A 16096-nucleotide genomic window follows, 5' to 3' on the forward strand; every position below is an offset into this window, starting at 1 on the left:
TTTTCGATGCTTCAAAAACTCCAAAAACATGAACAAAAAATTGCATATTTTTCCTGATTTACTTGTACATAAACCTTTGTCACTAACATAGCTTTGAGAGCTCTTCATGTTTTATTATCACTGTCTGGCCAATGTTACAGAGCAGAGGTTTCTAACATATCTCATGATTACTGATGAAGCTATACATATGACCACATTATCACGAGACCAGACTTACAGTCTCATGACAACTCGCAAACTCCATTCCCTGGGGAAGACCATATGATGCAGTTGAAAGCTTCAGAAAAAGCTAGTTAGAGGACCTTGACGTTTTTTTGTCAAAATAATCTTCTTAATTGACTGTAAACAGTTACTTTGGAAGAAAGAAGTTAGTGAGGAAATCAGTAAAAGAACTCAAGGTCCCCTTACTAGGTTTTTCTTGAGATTTCAGTCGCATTTCATGGTCTTCCTCAGCAGATGAAGTCTGCTCCCAAATAACAAACTGAAGAACTGCATTAGTCTCCTTGACTGGCTGTAAACAGTTACTTTTGAGGAGGGAATAAAGTAAAGCATTAATATGTATAGCTTTACTTCTCCTTTGAGTTTAATTTGAAAACAGTTAAAATGCATAATAGTATAAAAGCCTGTTGGTCAGACAGTGAGCAAAACATGTTGTGCCGTCTTCTACTCTTCAGGTGATCACATGTGTGAATAACACATTTTGTTCTCTTTTTTTCTTTCTCAATACACCTTTATGGACCATCTCGACCTCTCTCCTTTTGACTCCCACCTTTTTTCTGGACGTACAGTACTCTCCCAGCATGCTGACTGGTTACGGGGGAAGTCAATCACACCCCAACCCCGCCCATTCGAGGAACCTGTATTCACGTTGATTATTTTTTTGGTTAGGAAATGTACAGTATAGAAAAAAAAAGTTTAGTTTTCATATGAATGGACACTTTACTGAAATGAAAAATAAACTAATCTAAATAAAATGAATGCTAGGTGTCAATTCAAAGTGCGTTATGTCAGTACCACTGAATATTATTACTATTGTTAGAAGCACTTAAAAGAAACAGGTCTAAATGGACTGTTGATATAACCGACAATGATAATGCTGGTAGGATGGTTGTGTAAAGCTATGTACCAAGCCCACTTGGTCTAAATTTGTTTCCCTCATCTGTCCAAACTCTGTGTAAACTGTGAACAGTGGTGAGGCAAGTCAGAATGGTATTGACGTTATTACGTTGTAGTTTTCTATTCTTAAATGTATCAGTACCACCGATTTATTTTTAAGTTTTTATATAAATATTGTTGTAGAAAAAGCACTGGCACGTAGCAACAAGACACATTTTTTTCTGTGGTTATGCAGTTCCTTCACTTGGTATCATGTTTTTTTCATTATTACTTTTTATAGGTGGAAATTCTGTATTTTCCTTGTATTACCTTATGGTATTCTGTATATCTCACTGTCTATAATATCTGATTAATCAAGAACATTTGCTCTTAAAAAATACTTGAGGGCTGCCAAGACCCCATTTTAATGATTGAATGGAGAACTACAACTACCACTCAAGTCTTGAGTGGAGAACTGCAAATCCCATGCAATGACATCAGGTACATAGCAATAGAATTTTTGCTACTGGTGCTGCAGTAGCCCTACCGTAACTAGCAATAATAACTATGTATAGAATTGGGTTTCTGAGATCTTTCCAAGATGTTTTGTGTATATATTTGGTCTGGTATGTTGGAGATTTCATTGAATCCCCCGTCCTTGCCAACTGACCTTGTTAACCCTTGAATTGAGTTTGTATGGTTATCAATGCTCCTTTTGAATGGCATCCTTTTACACTCAAGAGTCTAATATAAATAAAAATAACTTCAATAACCTTCACTTGGTCTTCATCGTGTCTACAAGTCAATGCAAGTAACAAACAAAATTATTTAACAGAGATTCATACTTAAAACAATAGGTCAAGGTTTAATATAAATTAGTTTCACTATTATGAACCTCTGAGCTTTGGTTTATATGTGAGTTAGAGACAGTGCTACTATTATTTTTGATATGCATAGATCATAAGAAAGACAAAATATAAACGTAAAGTTTACATACAGTCACAAAAACAGTGTTTTTGCTTAAGAGTTATATCAAACTAATCAATAGTGTATTTACACTCCTGCAACCTTTCCTTTTAGATTTGAAAATAACATGGTCTTTCTAACTTCATTCACTCATGATACAGCTGTGTAAACTCAACCTGTAGAGACTTGAGACCTGAATGAAATGTTAATGCATCCTAATCAAAGTCACGCCTGCTTTTACTTTGTCAAAGCTTCATTATTGTGTGGAGTCAGCTGCATTATCACACATCAATAACATTGCTTTGACAAAAACAAAAGAAGGGTCACAATGGTTATTGTGATGGATTACAGATCTCAACCACATTTGTTTTTAACAATAAAGCTAAAGCTAAATAAGAGAAAAACAACAGTAGACCAGAAGACAACAAAACACATTTAAAAATCTAAAAAAACGTGGCACGCTATAAAAAATGCCTGGAGCGTTGTAGTTAATGCGTGAAAACAGACAAAGACACTGTCGGTCGTACAATGCTTCACCAAGTGATGCCTTCACAGTGCCTGTACCTGCGTGAATACACAAAGACAAACAGTGCTACCAATCTAACTGCAGTGCATAGAAGGTTTACAACAATGGTTGTGGGAAGAGATGGTGCACTCAAGTGCTGCTTGATAATGGACACATGTTGACATCTTGTACGTAGAGCACACACTGATCCAATTTTGGCGACTCGATTGTATCTGGGTAATGTTTTAGCACTCAAAGTAGTCCTGTTATCCTTATTGCAGATGGTTTTTCATGCGCAAACACTGCAATCTTCCTACCATATAACATTGAAAGTTCAGTCATATGTCACAACTCAAGTTTCGTCAACAAGCTCACATTTGCCTCAAACTTGGTTAGCTTAGAGAAGGACAACGTAGATACATGAGTCATATCAGAGCCAAAGGTTTTACAGCTATTACATCCAAAAAAGTTCTTCATCTCAGTAGCCCATCTCTGCCTCTCTTTGGAATTTCCTCTGTGTGTAAATATGAAATGTATTTCAGTGCATTCCCTGAAGAGTTTTCTCTAATGAGGTTTAAAAAAAAAAAAAAAAAAAAGAAATCCCAGAGGAGTTTTTTTTCCATGCTATCTTAAGGTCAATCCCATCCCAAGGCATCACTTTTTGGCATTGTCAGCATTCAGCCATGAACCGTCCTCCTCCACGTCCCGCCTGACGACAAGGAGCATCTCTGCCACATCCTGAGAAAGCTGTTCGCTGAGAAATGTGCTGCAAGAGAAACAAAGAGGACAGGAGATAAAAGATTAGAAAAATGTACACACAGACAGAGGTTAGATTGCTAGATTGCAGCCCTCTAACACAAACAAACAATGAGGTAAGCCCCATGTGACCACTCATATGGGATGACTCACTCGCTGAGACAGAAATCAAGCAGCACACCAAAGCCAAGTTTTGACCTCACTCACAGACACACAGATTACATGTCTTCTCTAAAGAGACATTTTAAAGAATGTACATTCTTACCGTAGTTCTTCTTCTCCCCCAATACAGACAGGACTCTTCAGTTTGGAGTCCAGGTTGTAGTACTGTCCATTGACTTGTCGAACCGCGAGCCAGTGCCGTCGGCGGAGTGGGAGGGACACAATCCCAAGAGATACTCGTGATGGGACATTAAGAATAAAACCCTGGACCTTTGACATGCAAAGGCTCTCAACCATCCTGTATTTAAAAAAAAAGGCAAAAAGGAAGTAGCCTTAAACCTTGAAATATTCTTAATTATCTTTCCCCTATGTTCAGAATACTTTACGGTGGTCTCTTGCTATAGACTGTTTGGGTGTACCCACTTGACCTCAACCTGGCTCACCCACTTCTGCTGCACATACTGATATCGTACATTTTCCAAAATAAAAGCCCAGTTTTCTTTACGTGTAGCTGGAGATTGGATATGAGATAGGAGTGTGAGTAAAAAGTGAGTTACGCCTTTTATATACAGTGTAACATGCCTTGGGCTTGCATTGCATGATGGTCCAGCATTATGGCCTACTACTGCAGAGATGAGTATCTCTATGATGTCTCCACTGTGATCCTAAAAAGATGCATTTGTTCTTTGATAAAGATTGCCTGACACAGAGAAGTGATGCTTTGTGATTAGCTTTCAATCTTTAAACTCCAAACAAATATTTACTGTATCATTATAAGTACAGTTTCCCGTGAAAATAGAAGAAATGTACAAACTGAGAAGAACAAGCCCACTAAATACCTTGCAAAGTAATGTGTAAAGTAAGTAAAGTATTGTTTTAGGGTGGATTATACCTTTCACACAACATGATGACATGTGAATGAGGTGAGGCTTGAAGAATCTCACCCCACAAGGCTCAGTGTTCCTCACTCACCTGCGTTTGTCCCACCACACTGCAGCCAATTCCCGACTCTGTAGTGCCGCCATGATGACGTTGACGTCATAGTTTCCTGTACCTAACACTGAGCGATGAGGGTTCACCACGCACTGTGGAGCCAGCCTGCATGGGGGGAGCAACAGAACAATTGAGCATTTTGAAGGGAAAATTAGCCTTGTATGTAGTACATCTCTATTTGTAATATCCATGGTGACGCAACTGGGATTTGGCTACAACCTGGACAAAGTTTTGATGAGTAAATAAAGTCACAGGGTGTCCTGTAGGAAATTCTTTAGCCAGGGTCACAAGCTACCCAGATCATGAATCATCTGGTATCATAGTCAATTAAGTTAGTAAAAGGCTTCCTTAACAAAAGATGCACTAAGTGCAATGGCTTTTGGAATTTGGAACTGCACCAGTGCTCTTCTTCCCTGTAGGTTATTATTATATAAGTAAGTCACTGATTAGATTGGATGTTGAACTACTCCAAAAAGTGTCTTCACTTCAAGAACTTTTTTTTCATTTTTCAAAAGCAGTGACTTGAGGGAACAGTGGTATGGAACACAATGACTTAAGATTTGGTTTGCATTCCTTGTAGAAACATTAGTCAAGGTAAGGGCTTTCCATCTAACACATTGCTAAAAAGCATTACTGCTATTTCCTGAAACTAGATCAGGATGTGAACAACAACTTAAACATCCATTTTTTACTCCAAAATTCAGCCTATATTATTCCCTGTGCAAACCTTTTGAGAAATTCAGAATGTATTTTTCTTCACCGGTTATGAAGCAGCTAGTTAGATGTTCAAAAGGTATATTTGTGAGCCTATAGATGCTAGTCTACCTTTGATGATGCCCAGGGCAAAAACAAAGACTGTACCACTCAGCTGTGCTCTTCAATCTCTCTTTTGGTTATCTATGAAAGGTTGTGGAAATACTGCATATTAATGCTGGGTTCACCTCAAATATTCCATAAATCCGAACAGAAAGCAGACATATGTGGGACCACAACAAGTAAATGTGAAGATACAACCAGCTGCTGCATCACAGGTACAAAATAACGGTTTGATAGGAGAATGAATATGGAAGGCTGAGGTCATACATGGGGAAATAACAAAGCAGCGTGCCTGTTTTCTTGGATTCATACTTTGACTATGCTTTTGTTTCATAAAAAAACAGTTAAATATGATTAAGCTACGTGTATGAGAATACCCTACCGTTTGCAGATGTCATCGGCTGTCTCTTTGGTGAACACCCGCTCTTGGAGCACGTTGTTGAGTGCATGTATCGCGCACAGCTCCAATCGTTGCTTCTCATGAAACACTTCTCCTTCGCTCATACTAAAGCTTAACATACACAAGCACACAGAAGAAGTACCATTAACTGTTAGAAAAAAACTAACGACGTACGTGTTCCTTGATTTGATGAAGACGAAGAGAGGCATGTACACGTGAGCTATAACATAGTTAGCTACCGGAGCAACCACGCAGCACAGTCTACAGTCCATTCAGGGGTAAGCTTACCGTAACGGCAGCTAAAGCTGTGACAGCCTGCTGGTTCTACTCTGTGTTTGGTTGCTGACAGCAAAACAAAGACAAGTGAACTATTATTAATCGACAATAGCTGCATGAAGCTACTGACCTGCTGATGAAGCGCTTTCACGTAAAAGATAAATAAATGCCGGAGTCTGACAGCTACATCCAGAAACCGGAAGCAGATTCGTTGTTTTTATTGTGATGTTGTTGTTGTGTGGCCGACACGCCCATAGCTCACAGCAGCACTGGATCACGCAAATCCGTCGCTTTAACCCGTCGTTTCGATTCTGTTTACTCGTTCAAATAAAATACGGTAAAATAAACGCAAAGGAAACTTTTGTCCTCAAACGGTCTCCGTCCACCAGGCGGTCAGAGCTCATCATGGACGTTGCAGTGTTGAAGCGTCCTCTAGTGCTGAGCCTGGTCATGAGGATGATGGTGGTTATGTCAACCCGTTTTAACATTTTAAAGCTAGACTGGATGTGTGTTGAAGATATCTGTATTTCAGTTTTGCCTAGTAGTCAAAAGACAGTGTTTGACTTCCATAATGTGCGAGGATGGCCTCAATGTTTTGGTCACTGTGGGGATTTTTCTCCAAACACAGTGTTGACGGTCTGTTGCAATGTTTTTGAGCATGCTCTGTCCATAGTTGAGTTGGTGTGCGATTATTTTCTGTTCGCAATGGATGGAGGTTGCAGGCCTGTCTAAACTGCTCCAGGCTAAAAAAGGGCTTGCCATATTGTATCTGTAATTACAGTTTGAGATATCTACAAATGTATTCTGACTAGTCATAACTCCAGTTCAAGATATCTTTAATTCACCCCAATTCAAGATTTAATTACATTTTGACTATGCAGAATGAAAGTTAAATTTCTCTTAAATTTGAGATATCTCTAATCAAAAATCATTTATCTAGAATTTGAAAATATATACGTCATTTTGCCTAGTCAAAACTTAATTTTAGATATCTGAAAAGGAACCTGTAGATATCTTGAATTGAGTTGAATTAAAGATATCTTGAACTGGAGTTATGACTAGTCAGTATCAAATTGTAGATATCTTAAACTGGAATTACAGATATCTACAATTCAATTGAGAATATCCATAATTCACATACTGGATATCTGCAACTGAATTGTAGATATCTGTAATGATAAACATGATAAATATACATAGGGCAAAAGTGATGTAATTTGTCCTAGGAAGAAGGTCTTTGTGGATATCTGAAATTACAATTGTGGATAGTAAGAATGTATTTGCGGATATCCAAAATGTTCTTTTTGACTAGGCAAAACTGAATTAAAGATATCTGCTACACATATCCAGTCTAGCTTTTAAATGTTAAAATGTCTTACAGTCAGAATCAAATTGTAGATATCTCAAACTGGAATTACGGATATCTGTAATTCCAGTTTGAGATATCTACAATTTTGAGATATCTACAATACCAGTTCAAACATTTCTTCACATGTGTGTGGTACTGCTGTAAGTAATGTTTTTACAGTGTATGTTCAATAGTTTTGGGTCATTGGCAGTTTAGGGTCATTTAAAACAAGAAAAACATCTTGTTATATGCTGAATTAGGAGAAACTAGATGATTCTTCTTAGGTCTTTTTTGTACTAGCTACTCCTCCACATGTCCACCTATATTTTTACTTTTATCTATGTGCTTTTATGTGCTGTGCGTGCTTTTCCTGCTTATGATGACTGAAGGTTTAAATGTATGCTTTCAGGTTACAATTTAGAATTCAGTTTTCTATGTATCTGTTTCACCCTACTAATTAAAAGACAGGTATAATTCGATTCATTCCTGTTCTCCGTCCCACTGCTTCTGTTTATATGTAATATTCAGTGCATTTTCTTGTGTGTTTTAATTGTATTTCTTCAGATTTATCTTTTCAACACTGTTCAGGGGTGTGTGTGAGTTTTTCAAACGGACCTATGGCTGACTAGCAGTAGTCCTATTTTCGACTCTGTATGGCTGATTTGCCTGCTAATTGTGACGCAATGACCATCATGTTTTATCATTGGCTCAAAGTTTCTGACGTGTAACATCACTAAGATGCCCATTGGTCGGTGGTAGTAGGTTAAACTGAGGATCGTATTTTTGTTCCTGTGTCAACGAAAAGAAGAAAAGAAGAGTAGACAGTGAGACCCGGCTAAGTTTTCATCGAAGATAGTTTATTCCCAAACATTAAGTAAAGGACTCCTCAAATCTCAAACATCCAACTCCTTAGCAGAACCCCTTTTGAAGATGGTAAGTCGAGGTTATTGCTATCGGCTAACGGGTGTAGCTGCTAGCTTGATCCGATGTTTAGCCACCGCCAGCCTTCGAGCTTTTAATTTAGGCAGTGTCTACTTACTGGAGTATCACACGTTAATTAACAATATGCATATGTCTTTGTATAATGTGATATGCACATCGATTACATTAGCTAAATACTGTGTTACACGTATTAAAATCGCTAAGCAGCTTTAACAGTATCAGATTGAGGCTAGGCTAGTATTGCTAACAGTTATCTTACTATTGTAGTAATGTTGCTTCGCTTTAATGTTAGTAGAAATGGGTAGTTTTAAGCTTAACGTTACGTCAGACAACTTCTGTAGAAACTTTTTAAAGTGCTAGCTATACTATACATGCGCGTGTAAGAACTGAACCCCTTAAGATGTCTTAACGTATTCGTAAGAGTTCAAATAATTATTAAATCAGACTTTATTTGTATAGCACTTTCATAAACATAACTTCATTCAATAAAAATCAGGAGTTCAGGAAACCCAAAATGCCAACTTGGTATATAACGTCAACATTACCAACATACACCAATAAGCTGAACGGGCTAAAATGCAGAGATAAATAGACATTAATAAAACTCTATCAAAAGCCAGACAGGTCTTACTTTTCTTTTAGTAGCAACATTCTCTGCTGTACTCAGGAAGGCTCTTCCCATATAAATAAAATCTTTTAATTTGATTTCTATGGCTGTTCCATATAATAGGAAGAAGCCTCAACATAGGTTATGTTTTGACTTAAGGGATGCATACATTAAGAAGAACAAGTATTTGATACATTGCCAATTTAGTAGGTTTTCCTACTTACACAGCATGTAGGGGACTAATTTTATGGATAGGTACACTTCAACTATGAGAAACGGAATCTAAAACAAATCACATTGATTTTTAAATAATTGCATTTTATTGCATGACATAAGTATTTGATACATCACAGGGCAGAACTTAATATTTGGTACAGAGACCTGTTGTTTGCATTTAGATTATAAGTTTCTTGTAGTTCTTGACCAAGTTTGCTTACACTGCAGCAGGGATTTTGGCCCACTGCTCCCTACAGACGTTCTCCAGATCCTTCAGGTTTTGGTGCCGTCGCCGGGCAATATGGACTTTCAGCTCCCTCCAAAGATTTACTATTGGGTTCAGGTCTGGAGACTAGCTAGGCCACTCCAGGACCTTGAGATGCTTCTTACGCAGCCACTCCTTAGTTACCCTGGCTGTGTATTTTGGGTTGCATTTATCATCAGCTGGAAGACCCAGCCACAACCCATCTTCAATGCTCTTAGTGAGGGAAGGAGGTTGTTGGCCAAGGTCTCGCGATACATGGCCCCATCCATCCTCCCTTCAACTCGGTGCAATCGTCCTGTCCCCTTTGCAGAAAAGCATCCCCAAAAATGATGTTTCCACCTCCCTGCTTCAAAGTTGGGATGGTGCTTGGGGTTGTACTCATCCTTGATCCATCTTCCTCCAAACACAGCAAGTGGAGTTTAGACTAAAAAGCTCTATTTTGTCTCATTAGACCACATGACCTTCTCCCATTCCTCCTCTGGATCATCCAGATGGTCATTGGACTGGACATGCGCTGGCTTGAGCAGGGGGACCTTGCATGCGCTGCAGGATTTTAATCCATTACGGCGTAGTGTGTCACTAATGATTTTCTTTGAGACTGTGGACCCAGCTCTCTTCAGGTCATTGACCAGGTCCTGCCGTGTACTTTTGGGGTGATCCCTTACCTTCCTCAAGATCATTGATGCCCCACGAGGTGAGATCTTGCATGGAGCCCCAGACCGAGGGATATGGACCCTCATCTTGAACTTCTTCCATTTTCTAATAATTGCACCAACAGTTGTTGCCTTCTCACCAAGCTGCTTGCCTGTTTTCCTGTAGCCCATCCCAGCCTTGTGCAGGTCTACAATTCTGTCCCTTATGTCCTTCCACAGCTCTTTGGTCTCGGCCATTGTGGAGAGGTTGGAGTCTGTTTGAGTGTGGGGACAGGTGTCTTTCATTCAGGTAACGAGTTCAAACAGGTGCAGTGAAAACAGGTAATGAGTGGAGAACAGAAGAGCTTCTTAAAGAAAAACTAACAGGTCTGTGAGAGCCGGAATTCTTACTGGTTGCTAGGTGATCAAATACTTATGTCATGCAATAAAATGTAAATTATATCTTTAAAAATCATACAATGTGATTTTTCTGGATTTTATTAGATTCCGTCTCTCACAGTTGAAGTGTACCTATGATAAGAATTACAGACCTCTACAGGCTTTGTAAGTAGGAAAACCTGCAAAATCGGCAGTGTACTGTAATACTTGTTCTCCCCACTGTAAAAGTCCACTTCCAGACACTGCCGTAGGCAGAAATAGTATTTTGGGCGGGCCAGTACAAAAGTAAGTGGGCCATTTTCAAAAAGATGTAGAAGTAGCAAAAAGGAGAAACTGAAAAAAACGGGGACACTTTTACCTTCCAACGTATACTCAGGGCTTGAACTATTCCGGCAGCGTGCCAGATCTCCGGCGTGCAGCAGTGAGGAAAAATAAATGATAAATAAATTTGGGAACTTGCATGTGGTTTTATATTTTTGAGTAAATTGATTTCACCTACCAAATCATATGAGAGGAAAGCAACTGTATTGCAGCGCTTAAAGTACTCAGGCCTGGTGCCGAATTAATGGGGTGTGACTATTTCAGAAAAATAAAGTTTACATCGGATTTGTTTTTGATACTCTAGGTTTAACCAATCATTGAACTTCCGCCTACCAATAAAATGAGTTTTAGCCAATCAGATGCAAATTGAGGCGAGTCCTTGCTGAAAAGCGAGAGTGCGGTGTATGGTCTCCGTGGTAACGCGGCAAAAAAAATGTAGATGCCGCTTTAGTTGAGAAAGGAGTTGAAAACACATAGTTGCTGGTCATGAACAGAGGAAAAGGGTGGAGACGGGAAGCCGTTCAGCACTTAGTGCCTCAAATTGAGCACCCGGTTGTAGCGTATGTTCAGGGAAGATACTCTCTGTACGGCAGCAGCGGTAAGAACGTTCTTGCTAGTCATAGACGCAAGTCCCAAAGCTTTGTTCTGTGCACTTTGTCATACGAGTGGGTTACCGGCATCGGTTGCTGCCGCTACAACTGTGCCTCCACTGACTGAGTAGTAACGAGTAACAACACAACATCTAGAAACTTCTGTTTTCACAATGATTCTAGTGTAGGATTATGATATTATTGCAATATGAAAATCTATATTGACTCTTAATTTATTATATGGATGGAAGAAGTAAAAAAAGTATCCAAAACCTTTTACCTTTTAAAAAATGATGACTTTTAGTTGTGTAATGTAAGGACTTTAACTGTTTTGCCAATTATGAAAGATATAATGAAAAGTGGCCAGCAAAGCGCCAAATCTTAGACAGTGTAATGAGTCCACGGCAGTGACAGGATCAAAGAAAACAAAAACATTCAGTCACTCGGATTACTTATCTTCTTAATTAATGTGGACAAAACACAAACACGTTTCAGCTAGAAGCCATCATCAGTGTTCACCATTTCAATAGGAAGGTTACTAGGTTATAACATGCAAGAAGCATGAAACCCGTTTTACTTAATGTTACCTCTGTGAAGGCCTCCTCTGTTTGTGATGGGCTGTTGGCTCCGCTAGAGAAATATCTGCACGTGCCGCAGAAAAGCTCGTCCTCATTTACACACTCTTCCATCTAAGACAACTGTCTGTAGCGCTTTAAAGAGAAGCCATTGTTGCCGCTGTAACTCTTAACAGTGCGTTGTTTAACACATCCGTGATACGTTGTGTGAAAAGCAAGCTAGCCAACGTTAGCTGCTGAACGCAGACCGGTGAGTCTGCCTGTTGTTACCATAGTAACCACCTATGTTCCAAAGGCTTTTTAATAGTTTGATCCTTGTTCTTTGGTTTAAACAGTTTAGTTTTCATCAGAAGAGAAGACACATTAAACACACACAGCTGGTGCTGTTACTATGTCTTTCTTTTTTTACATACATTTCAATATTTTCCATAACAAAACGTAGTTTGATCAGACTTGGCTGGAACGGCCAGTGAGTAAAAAGATCCCACAGTATTATTACTCCGTAAGTAAATAGTGTCAGTAAAGCAGCATCTCAACATTGTCAAACTACCCATAACTTTTACATTTTTCTGTGTTTGTACACATGCAAAACCCGAGTTGGCTCAACCATTTTTCTGTCTCTCCAGAACTCCAATGTGGAGAATCTGCCTCCTCATGTTCTTCGCTTGGTCTACAAAGAGGTTTCAGCTTTAGCAGCGGACCCACCTGAGGGCATCAAAGTTTATCCCAGTGAGGAAGACATAACTGAGCTACACACAGCCATCGAAGGACCGGGTAAGCATTGCAATATGGTGTCATACCAAACTGGCATTGGCCATTATAGGTCAAAAATAAATAACACCTTGCTGTGTGTGAGCTCTTAAAGTGAGAAATTAATGCATTTATTTTTCAGAATCTCACACAACGGTGCTTTTCACAGCTTGGTATTCGTCTGGATCGGTTTCTGTCTGTCCACAAGACTGTTTTCTTAGCATGTTATGTATCTGAATTATATCGGAAATCCTTGTCAAATTGAATTACTGAAAGGTCAATACAAAACACAGGGATGCATCGTGACTCGGTTCAAAAAATCTATTTAAATGTGTAAAAATTACCACCGGTTGAGATAAAAATGAATTTCTTAACAACCTAGGGCATGCCGTTGGCTAACATACAGCAGGTAACGTTAGGCTACCGTTAGCTAGTAGCATTAGCTTGTTTAAAGCAACACTAGAGAATTTTTTTTTGGAACTTAAAATAATGTTTCCAATATCATTTCAGTGGTATATCATCTTGTAACAGGGTGAACGGCACTTCTGCATTCACTTTGCGGCTCTCTACCCGCTATAACCACACTACGCAAGTTTGCCAGGTCGGGTAGTGGATCTGTGGTTCCAATGAGACATAATGGACAATTCCGCTTCCAACCTGTTCGACTGAAGCAGGAACTACTTATTTTTTTTCATTGTTGCATAATTTACTCATTAGGTAATCAACTCCTTAAGCGTGCATTAATGCATCTGTTTTCCAAAGTCAAAGAAATGATTTCCTTTCCATGGCTCCTTAAAAGACACTGATACTGGAATTGGTATGAGATATTTGCAAACAAACTGTCCAAATTTGGCATTACTACCTTCAGTCAATAGATGCATTCAATAGAGTTTTCTTCATAATCCCAAAATAATGATGGTAGAAACAAGAAGTTTAAACTAAATCACATATGAACTTAATGATGTTTGGCTCACTTGGATGTAAGATCTTCTGTTTTTGTGAGCTGACTCCGTTGCCCCTCCATGACCCTCCTTTGAATTTGTGGAGCAGGTTTGGCACAGCCTGGACATACGGTTCATGAGATGAATTCTTTATGCTTTGACAGAGGGAACTCCGTTTGCTGGGGGCGTTTTCCGAATGCGTCTGGTCCTCGGGAAGGACTTCCCTGCGGTTCCACCCAAGGGGTATTTCCTGACTAAGATTTTTCACCCCAATGTGGGTCACAAGGGAGAGATCTGTGTCAACGTGTTGAAGAGGGACTGGAAGGCAGAACTTGGCCTCAGACATGTCTTACTTGTAAGCAGAACCATCCGTTTTTTTTGCTCTGGGTTTCAGCTGTGTTGCCTACACTATTTTTTAAATTTTTTTTTTTACTTTACTTTACATTTCCATCTCCTTTTTATTTCTCCACAGACAATCAAGTGTCTTCTCATCCATCCAAATCCAGAGTCGGCTCTGAACGAAGAGGCCGGGCGTTTGCTGTTAGAGGACTATGCAGAATATGAGTCCCGAGCTCGTCTGCTCACAGAGATCCACGCCATGGGGGGGCACGGCGGGACCTCTGGGGCACCTCAGGACCCTAATGACGGCCCACAGCCGAAGAAGCATGCAGGCGACCCCATGAAGAGAGCGGGACCTAGTGCAACAGCTGTGCCAGCAGCTCTGGGTAACGGAGCTAATGGAGCCAGCACCACCACCAGCAATAGCAACAGCAGTAGCACTAATGTAGCAGGGAAAAAGAAAGCAGATAAAAAGCGTGCATTGAGGCGACTTTAATACCTCAGCTAAATTCTGTGTGTGTGTGTGTGTGTGTGTGTATACGTACGTGTGTGAGTGCGAGTATGTGTAAATATAAATATTGAAGTGTGCTGACATTGTTTTCGGTCCCTTTTTCTGACTCTTTCTACCACCTATCCAGACTGTCCTCAACTTGTCTTGCCACCAGTTTGTCCTCTTGGCATTACAGGTTTGTTAATTATTTCCATACCTAAAGACATACTGATAAAATGTTCGTTCCTCTTTTAAAGGAAAAGACAACACCTTCACTGCGGAAATCATGCCATCTGTTGTATTTTGCTCTTGGCCTAGTGTGTATGAATTATACAGGGAATGGGTTTCACTGTGCAAAACATGGCCAATAATGTCTGTCCACTAATGAGACGACAACACTACTATTGTCTCAGACTTGATATCAGCTCTTTTTAAAGTGTTTCTTGGCAAATGCTGCTGTGATGGTACTGTGTACTGCTCAGCCAGGCTCACTTATTAGTCCAAACCAGAATGTTACTTTAATTAAAGTCAGGTTTTCAAATTGAACACAAAGGAAATAATAAAGAAGTTGATTAATAATTGTGCACAGTCGGTGGGTTCACTTTTGGGAGAGAAATATTGTCAATGTCACGCAAAATTGTAACCTCTTTTTAAATAGTATTTTTCCTATTGTGATCTGAACGATACAGGTATGGAAACAGTTGACATTGGAATATAAGATGTCTGTCGTGTTCTGTAATTTTTCTAAAATTGTTTCACTGTCCGGTATTTTCAAAATTTGTTTAGATTGACATGTTCATATTCAGCTGTCTTGTGGTTGTGTGAAGACCTAGATCAGTGGCTTTAAGGGAACACAGGGTAGGTTGATAGACTACTTTTTATAAATAAAAATGAATCGCCTATTCTCTGTGTTAAGCATACAGTGGTGTGACTCGCCTAACCTACCCCTTATTCCCTACAAAGCAGTATGTGCTCTCGGACACCCAGCTCCCCGACAAGCCATGTGGGTGCCTGAGAAGACATCTGTAGGAAAACTTCCACTTTTGATAGAATTTGTCTCCCCGCCCGTTCCACAGGCAGGGTTTCCGGGGCAGGTTTTCTCTTTGTACTAAATGCATGCGGGGCCTACATTTCCCAAGGAAACACACTGAAGCGCTGTCTTAATTTGGACGGAAAATGTGCCTCTGAATCTCTGTCATTGTGCAGTTGGCTGGATATTTTGTGTCCATTTTAAATTATTTAAATTAAAGATTGAAATACAAGAAGTGAAATTAAAAATGAGTCATATTTGGTCTTTTATTTGGAATTCCTTTGCATGCGTAATTGTTTATGGTAGGTCTTTAGGCGGGTGTGTGTATAAGTATAGCAGCTGAGAATAGATACTCTGCTTTTACTGCTCAGTGACGTACAATAGAATGTTTTTTTTTCTACCACTTTTTATAGTGGTCTCCTGATCTGCAGTGGTGGAATAACCATTATGAAGAAATCAGTAATTGCATCCACCCCAGCAAACCAGTGAATAAAAGTACACCCGGCAGAGCAGCGTCATCAGACCATCTAATGAAGCCTCTCTATTAGCCTCTGCTGCATGACCACCCACCCACCCACCTGGGTAGAAATAGCGGCCTTCCTTGCAGTTCATTACCAGGCCCTCCTCAAGCACCTGGGGCTCCACGTAACGCCTTACACTTTCCACAAGCCCCATTTTGAAA

General features: G+C 39.6%; 3 protein-coding genes across 10 annotated transcripts in view; 2 read left to right on the top strand and 1 right to left on the bottom strand.

Annotated features, from left to right (window-relative positions):
• Window positions 1–1873, top strand: part of ttyh1 (tweety family member 1) — a 20296-nt gene extending 18423 nt beyond the window's left edge. For all 4 annotated transcript variants that reach the window (XM_034874196.1, XM_034874197.1, XM_034874195.1 and 1 more), the window contains one exon: window positions 789–1873. In XM_034874196.1, coding sequence (XP_034730087.1) covers window positions 789–807 — 19 coding nt within the window. In that variant the 3' untranslated portion in view covers window positions 808–1873. The remainder of the gene's footprint in view (window positions 1–788) is intronic.
• A 60-nt stretch (window positions 1874–1933) lies between these two features.
• Window positions 1934–6401, bottom strand: josd2 (Josephin domain containing 2). Of its 4 annotated transcripts, none has more exons than XM_034874367.1 (5): window positions 6100–6401; window positions 5676–5798; window positions 4457–4582; window positions 3588–3782; window positions 1934–3332 (listed from the first exon to the last, which is right to left on the bottom strand). In XM_034874367.1, exons 2-5 carry the CDS (start codon window positions 5795–5797, stop codon window positions 3221–3223), a joined length of 555 nt encoding a protein of 184 aa, XP_034730258.1. In that variant the 5' UTR covers window position 5798; window positions 6100–6401; the 3' UTR covers window positions 1934–3220. The 4 variants fall into 4 exon arrangements, with proteins under 4 accessions (XP_034730258.1, XP_034730257.1, XP_034730256.1 ...); XM_034874366.1 differs by having other exon boundaries at window positions 5676–5804; window positions 5982–6401; XM_034874365.1 differs by having other exon boundaries at window positions 5676–5804; window positions 6100–6400.
• A 1628-nt stretch (window positions 6402–8029) lies between these two features.
• ube2s (ubiquitin-conjugating enzyme E2S) lies at window positions 8030–15649 on the top strand. Of its 2 annotated transcripts, XM_034874338.1 has the most exons (5): window positions 8030–8250; window positions 12491–12638; window positions 13720–13910; window positions 14028–14409; window positions 14440–15649. In XM_034874338.1, exons 1-4 carry the CDS (start codon window positions 8248–8250, stop codon window positions 14388–14390), a joined length of 705 nt encoding a protein of 234 aa, XP_034730229.1. In that variant the 5' UTR covers window positions 8030–8247; the 3' UTR covers window positions 14391–14409; window positions 14440–15649. The 2 variants fall into 2 exon arrangements, with proteins under 2 accessions (XP_034730229.1, XP_034730228.1); XM_034874337.1 differs by having other exon boundaries at window positions 14028–15649.
• Window positions 15650–16096: the final 447 nt, after the last annotated feature.

The sequence above is a fragment of the Etheostoma cragini genome, chromosome 6 (genome assembly GCF_013103735.1).
Source record: "Etheostoma cragini isolate CJK2018 chromosome 6, CSU_Ecrag_1.0, whole genome shotgun sequence".
Lineage (NCBI taxonomy): Eukaryota > Metazoa > Chordata > Actinopteri > Perciformes > Percidae > Etheostoma > Etheostoma cragini.

What these genes read in the sequence shown, in the direction of transcription:
- josd2 (XM_034874364.1), bottom strand. Translation starts at nt 5,775, where the DNA reads ATGAGAAGCAACGATTGGAGCTGTGCGCGATACATGCACTCAACAACG. An exon ending in GCCGATGACATCTGCAAACG is followed by an intron (nt 4,617 to 5,675) that starts GTAGGGTATTCT and finishes TTTTCCCTTCAA; the next exon opens with AATGCTCAATTGTTCTGTTG. An exon ending in GGGGGAGAAGAAGAACTACG is followed by an intron (nt 3,333 to 3,587) that starts GTAAGAATGTAC and finishes TTTCTCTTGCAG; the next exon opens with CACATTTCTCAGCGAACAGC.
- ube2s (XM_034874337.1), top strand. An exon ending in CACAGCCATCGAAGGACCGG is followed by an intron (nt 12,639 to 13,719) that starts GTAAGCATTGCA and finishes ATGCTTTGACAG; the next exon opens with AGGGAACTCCGTTTGCTGGG. An exon ending in GCCTCAGACATGTCTTACTT is followed by an intron (nt 13,911 to 14,027) that starts GTAAGCAGAACC and finishes ATTTCTCCACAG; the next exon opens with ACAATCAAGTGTCTTCTCAT.